The sequence below is a fragment of the Phocoena sinus genome, chromosome 19 (genome assembly GCF_008692025.1).
Source record: "Phocoena sinus isolate mPhoSin1 chromosome 19, mPhoSin1.pri, whole genome shotgun sequence".
NCBI lineage: Eukaryota > Metazoa > Chordata > Mammalia > Artiodactyla > Phocoenidae > Phocoena > Phocoena sinus.
The window spans coordinates 6,174,533-6,180,751 of NC_045781.1; the positions used below are offsets into that span (position 1 = coordinate 6,174,533).

The window sequence follows — 6,219 nt, forward strand, 5'->3', positions numbered from 1 at the left end:
CCGCGGAGCGGCTGGGCCCGTGAGCCACGGCCGCTGGGCCTGCGCGTCCGGAGCCTGTGCTCCGCAGCGGGAGAGGCCACAACGGTGAGAGGCCCGCGTACCGCAAAAAACAAAAAATACAAAACCAAAATGGGATTAGCTAAGGCCCAGAAAGGGGATGGCAAAATCCCATAATGAGCCCCGCCCCCTTATGCATATTCACGAGCTAAAGCCTTCCTAACTATCCTCTCGCTTTCTCCCAGTTGTGCGGCCTCATGAATGCGCAGAACTGCAGCCTTCGCTTTCCCCGGTTCTTTTACCTCGTCTTCCCTCTCGGTCCTGCGCAACTTCGTTCCCACCTTAACCGACCTAAAGGCCCGAGACCCACGATTTCCGTCAACCCCGCCCTATGTGCACAGCGAATAAGCACTCACCCCCCGCACAGCGGCCCCGGACCGGCAACCACTACCCCGCGCCCGGCTGGGGGCTGCTGCCGCCATCAGCAAGAGCAGGAGCAGCCGAGTCGCCCCAGCGCCGGGCGCGGCCATTTCGAACCCGTCCCACCAGCCAAGGGGCTGGAGTGAGCCGGGCGCCGCGGAGCACGCCGGGAGGAACGGCCCGCATCCCGTCGCCCGTGCGCCTGCGCCGGCTCTTTGCGTCTGCGCACTAGCGCCCGCCCGCTACCGGCGCCTGACGTCACGGGGCGGGCGCCGCTCCATCCGGGTCTCCGGGCACCGCCCCTTGGATGACGCCACAATCGCGGACGTCTCCTCCGTGACGCAAACCCGGTCCGTCGCGTTGTGACGTCACAGAGCCCGGGGCCCCGCCCTCCCGTTTTCTCCGTGGGCGCCTCCCTCCACTCCCCCCAAGGGGCGGGGCGTTGCGATGAACCGGTCGCACGAGCCTAAGCCGGCCCCTAGCGGAGCAGGTGAGGCGGGACCAGGTGGGATGGCAGATGAGAGGCGGAGCCGGTCCTGGAGGGGTTGGACCAGGTGAGGGAACCAGGCGAGGGATGGAGCCTGCGATACGGAGACCGGTAGCCGGGAACCCTCTACCCTCAGCGCGGGGCTGATCCGGGGACCTTGGCCCAGCCTCCTGGAACAGACCTGCGAACTTTGCCGCCCATGTAGAACGCCCCCTGGTTCCAGCCTGTCCCACGCGCCGGCCGGGACGGCTCCAACGCCATCTCCTGAGCGGCGAGTTCTACCAGCTGCGGGATTTACCCATCTTTGAGAGCAACTTCGTGCAGGTGTGGAGCCCCAGGGCCCTCCGAGCCCAGGCCTGAGCCCCGGCCTCCTGACTTGGGGAACCTCTGTTCGCCCTATTTCTGATCACTCCCCCTAATGCCCACCTCCTGAAATTCCTGCTTCCCTATGAACCCTGGCCTTTGATTCCCTCGGTCCATTTTCCCTGACTTCATACCCATATGACTCTTGACCTTTGACCCCAGGATCTCTGATCCCCATCTTGGTGGTTAACTTACTTGGTTTCTGACCCTTAACCCTACCAAAATTCCTGATCCCTCCCCAATCCCGCCCCCCATCTATCTGGCTTCTAACCTCTGACCACCCCGCCCCGGCCCCAGGTGACCCGGTTAGGAGAAGTTGCCAACAAGGTCACCATGGGGGTGGCAGCCTCCAGTCCAGCCCTGGAACTCCCAGACCTGTTGCTTCTGGCGGGCCCTGCCAAGGAGAACGGATGCCTGCAGCTCTTCGGGTGACTGCCCCCACCCCAGCCTAGACCTCCTTCCTCCCCAGCTCTGGGCATCCTAGGCCCCCTGCAGCACCTCCTTTCACCCACACGACCTCCAGGGCCAGGAGCCATGGATGGCTGCTAGCCTTCTCTGGGCTACTGTCCACCCAGGAGAACAAGGACAGGGCCATCCACAGGAGCCAGGAATCAGGGATAGATAGACATGAGGGGGACTGTCCTCAGCTACACCCTGGCAGGAATCAGGAGAATGACCATTTATGCAGCACTTACTGCATGCCAGGCGTCCCCTTGACCATGCACATCATCTCTTCTCTGACCTCCTACTGTCATATGGTGGGGCCCCTTAGGCCCATCCATAAAAAAAACTGAGGTCCAGAGAGGGGAGCCACTTGCCCAGGGTCCCACAGTGGGTCAGGGGTGGCCTGGGATCAGAACCTTGGGCTCCTCAGGACTGCTGACCTCAAGATTCTGGAGCTCCTGGGCCACACTCCACACTGCCCCTTCAGGTCTTTGTTTTTTAGATTGAAAAAGTAATGCAAATACACTCCAAGGTACAAAACACACAGAGCACAAAATACACCTTTCTTCCATCCTAGGCTCCTGTCTCCAACTCCAGCTGCAAATACCAAGACATTTACAGGCATAGAGTATATTTCCAGAAACATTCTGCTGGTGGCTTTCACTTTTTGGCTACATCTCACAGATAATGAAAGTAAGGGGGATGGGGGAAGGGAGGGAAGGAAGGATGGAGTCACATTGTCACACACACACACACACACACACACACGCACGCACGCACACAATCCTTTGTCTGCAATTTTGTTTTGTTTTGTTTTGCGGTATGCGGGCCTCTCACTGTTGTGGCCTCTCCCGTTGCGGAGCACAGGCTCCGGATGCGCAGGCTCAGTGGCCATGGCCCACGGGCCCAGCCGCTCCGCGGCATGTGGGATCTTCCCGGAACCAGGGCACGAACCCGTGTCCCCTGCATCGGCAGGCGGACTCTCAACCACTGCGCCACCAGGGAAGCCCCTGTCTGCAATTTTGGATGTAACTCATTTGGTGGTAGAATCTGCTTCTGACCTGAACAAACTTGATGCCACTTACAGCCTTTATTTATCCCCCCCGAATAAGTTTAAAACATTTCACAAAGCAGTATTCTGATGCCGGAACCTTGTACTGGGACACTCTCTACCATCTTCCTTTTCTTTTCAGTGCTAATTGTATCCCACCATATGAGTCACAACCTGCAGCTGGAAGGATGCTAAGGATGGTGCTGAGAGGGGGGGTTTGACCCTCACCATCTCCTTCAGCACTCTCCCCTCCCAGCCCCAGAGAAAACATACCATCGACGTAAAATCATTGAGCTTGCTCTGCCAGCTCAGCCTCAAGACACATCCCCCAGCCCCTCACTTCTGACCAGCTTCCAGCCCTTAGTGATTCTGTGCCAGTGCACACAGATCCATTTTTGGACACACACAATTCAACAGACTCCGTCCCCATGGACACCTAGCTTGCATCCAGCCTCTTGCTGTGAGGATGTAATAGGGAATATCCTTAAACAAATGGCTGCCTTCAGACGGCCTGGTTTCAAATCCTGGCTTCACCTCTTCTTCACTGTCTTTGGCCAAGTTTCCTACCCATCTGGGCCTCAGTTTCCTCATCGGCAACATGAGGATAAGAGGAGAGCCCACCTTCCAGGGCTGTCAGGGGATAAACTAAGTAAATGTCTGTAAAACTCTTGGAACAGCACTTGGCACAGAGTATGCGCTCTGGAAATGTCAGCTGTTATTCTTCCATTTGGGGAACATACTAATAGATCGAGTTGCCTACTGAGGGACTCTGATGTGTCCTGTGCCTTGGGGTGACAACCAGTGTGGCAGGCAGGGGACATCCATGTGCTCAGCTGCGAGGGTGTCTGTAAGACCAGTTTCTAGAGGTAGTCTTGCAGGGCCTGAGGGGAGTCGTATGTGGCTACCCAGTGTTGTTAAGAACATAGGTAAGACTTGGCTTCAAGACCCTGCTGTGTGATCTGGGCCAAGTTACCCATCCTGTCTGGATTGTTTCCTCCACTGCCTTGTTGGACCTTGAATCAGGCTGGAGGCCTGAGCCATTCCTTTATTCAGATACTCCACAAGCATTCACTCAGCACTGACCATGGGTCAGCTCTGGGTACTACGGAAGCAGCACTGAACAAAATTGGACCAAAAATCTCTGCCCTCAAGCTCACCTCCTGCTAGGAAAGCAGACAGAATAGATGTCGATTTGTCCAGTGGGTGAGGTCTGTGGAGACAGATGGGGCATGGGGGTGGGCATGGGGAGGTCTGCAAGGGCGAATGTAGTTGTATATAGGCTGGAGGTTGTAAACAGATCTTCTCTAAGAGAGGAAGGGGCCAAGCTATGGGGGCGGCTGGAGGATGACAGAGGGAACGGCCTGTGCGAAGGTCCTGAGGTAGGACCAAGCCTGGCAGGTGTTTATGGGACAGTGAGACCAGTATGGCTGGAGCCGAGTAAGCGAGGAGAGTGGGTGGGGGTGGGGGGCAGAGAGGGAACAAAAGGGGCAGATCCCGCAGGGCCTTGTAGTCAAGGCGAGGACTCTGCTTTTACTCTGAGCCCCGGGAGGGATTTGAGCTAACGCGGGTGTTGATTGGCGCCCTCTGGCGGCCGCATGGGAACAGACTGGGGGTGAAGGCGGGAAATTACGGTGGCAGGACGGCGGGGGTCGGGGGCGGCTGGTGGAGGGACTTGGAAATCGTCGGACTGTGACTACGGTTTAACGGTGGAGCCATCAGGATTTGGTAGGATTGGCTGAGAATGGGAAAAAGTCGCCTCCCGCGGTTTCTGACTGAGCAAGTGGGAGGATGTTGTTAAGATGGGGAAGACGAAGAGGTGCAGCTTTGGGGTTGGCGGAAGGTCAGGAATTTGGCTGTTGGACATTTTATGTATCCGATGTCCATCCAACATACAAGTGGAAATTTCAAGTAAGCAGCAATCTGAGTTTCGCGTTTAGGAGGGAGGACCAGCGGAAGACACGGATGGGCTCTGTGTATGGAAGAAAATTGGGGATGGATAAAATGCAAGAGGCAGAGAAAGTGGAAAAGGATCCTTCCGGGCGGGGAGAGGGGCGCTGGGGTGGGCGCTGTGAAGCCGGGGAGGATAAGACGCTGAGGCCGCCCCTTCCGCCCGCCAGGCTGTTCCCCTTGCAGTTCGTCCAGCTCTTCGTCCACGACGAAAGCCGCTGGCAACTGAAGGTCAAGTTCCGCACCGGCCGCGCCTTCTACCTGCAGCTGCGGGCCCCGCCGGAGACCCGCGACCGCAAGTTCGGCCAGTGGGTGCGGCTGCTCTACCGCCTGCGCTTCCATTCGGCCCAGGGAGCCGTACCCTTCACGCAGGAGTACTCGGCGCTGGAGGACGACTAGGACGAGGATCCGAGGAGGAGGGTGTGAGCTGACGAGGTGAGCGGAGCAGGGCGGGGCTGCAAGGAGCGGGGAGAGGGGCATGGGCGGGGCTGGGGGCGGGGACTCCCGGGTCTGAAGTGGGAGGGGCTGGGAGCCTGGATCCTGGGTCTGGGAGGAGGGCCTGGGACCTGGATGCCTGTGTCTGAGAGTGGAGGTGACCAGGAGCCCAGACTCCTAAGTCCTGACAGTGTGTGGCATCTGTACCCAGAGGACAGGAGGCTCTCAAAAGCAGGGCAAGGTCTGCAGGACCTTGGCGCACCAGCAAAAGTGGTGATGGTTTCCTAACTGGGCATCCCCCCACCCCAGCCTCACTCCCCTTGACCTAGCATGGTGGGATCTGGGGAGGGAGTGCCCAGGCCCTGAAGGAGTGGGGTCAGCGAGACAAGATGCCAGTTCCGTGTAAGGCCTGGGGAGGGGAAATGCCCCAGTCCTTGAAGGTGGGGACACTGGAACGTACGGGGCCTCTTCCTCTTGAGACACCCTTCTCCCCAGGCCTTCCCAGGAAGTACAGAGTGCCCACTCACCCACCCCCAAACGCCAGGTGCCTCCGCAGTCAAGACCTCCGAGACAGAGTCTTGTACCCAGCTTCAAGCCATGGAAGCCAGACTGGACCCACAGACCTCTGAACTCTGGGGACTCTGATTCCTCCCACATTACTTTGAGGTCACTAAAAGACCAGAGATCAAAGTGTACCCTACCTCGGGACCGGACAGATGAATTATTAAAGTTAATAAAGATCGGCCACTTAAGAACCAACAACCCGGTCACGAGCAGTTTCCCCCCCATCGTCACCGATTCAACATGGCAGAAATAGCTCTTCCAGTATGACTGCCCCAGCACGGTCTTCTGTTCATGGTGTCTGGCTCCTCGGGCCACTACTGAGGCCCAGCGCTCACCACTCCATCATGGCTACCTCACTGGAGTAGCCCTCCCCAGTCTGGCCTTTGGTTCTTCTTTGCCCACTGCATCTGGCCCCTGCAGCCAGCCCACCTCCTCCCCACTCACAGTAGCTTGTCTAACAGGGCTGCCTCCACAGGGTGTCAGGTCCACCCGTGATTTTGTAGTTGCCATG

The 6,219-nt window shown here is 58.1% G+C and overlaps 2 protein-coding genes across 8 annotated transcripts in view; one reads left to right on the forward strand and one right to left on the reverse strand.

Annotated features, from left to right (window-relative positions):
- The window catches only part of EMC10 (ER membrane protein complex subunit 10), a 41,573-nt gene extending 40,945 nt beyond the window's left edge, over window positions 1-628 (reverse strand). Inside the window, exon 1 of one of the 4 annotated variants that reach the window (XM_032612903.1) lies at window positions 414-596. In XM_032612903.1, the coding sequence (XP_032468794.1) occupies window positions 414-527 (114 nt within the window). In that variant the 5' untranslated portion in view covers window positions 528-596. Of the gene's footprint in view, window positions 1-413 lie in introns of all 4 variants that reach the window. The other 3 variants (XM_032612901.1, XM_032612899.1, XM_032612900.1) reach the window with 3 other exon arrangements.
- A 185-nt stretch (window positions 629-813) lies between these two features.
- On the forward strand, window positions 814-5,903 carry FAM71E1 (family with sequence similarity 71 member E1). Of its 4 annotated transcripts, none has more exons than XM_032612968.1 (5): window positions 814-971; window positions 1,110-1,228; window positions 1,565-1,695; window positions 4,880-5,144; window positions 5,640-5,903. In XM_032612968.1, exons 1-4 carry the CDS (start codon window positions 935-937, stop codon window positions 5,106-5,108), a joined length of 516 nt encoding a protein of 171 aa, XP_032468859.1. In that variant the 5' UTR covers window positions 814-934; the 3' UTR covers window positions 5,109-5,144; window positions 5,640-5,903. The 4 variants fall into 4 exon arrangements, with proteins under 4 accessions (XP_032468859.1, XP_032468858.1, XP_032468855.1 ...); XM_032612967.1 differs by having other exon boundaries at window positions 839-907; XM_032612964.1 differs by lacking the exons at window positions 814-971; window positions 1,110-1,228; window positions 1,565-1,695 and having other exon boundaries at window positions 4,450-5,144.
- The last annotated feature ends 316 nt before the right edge of the window (window positions 5,904-6,219 follow it).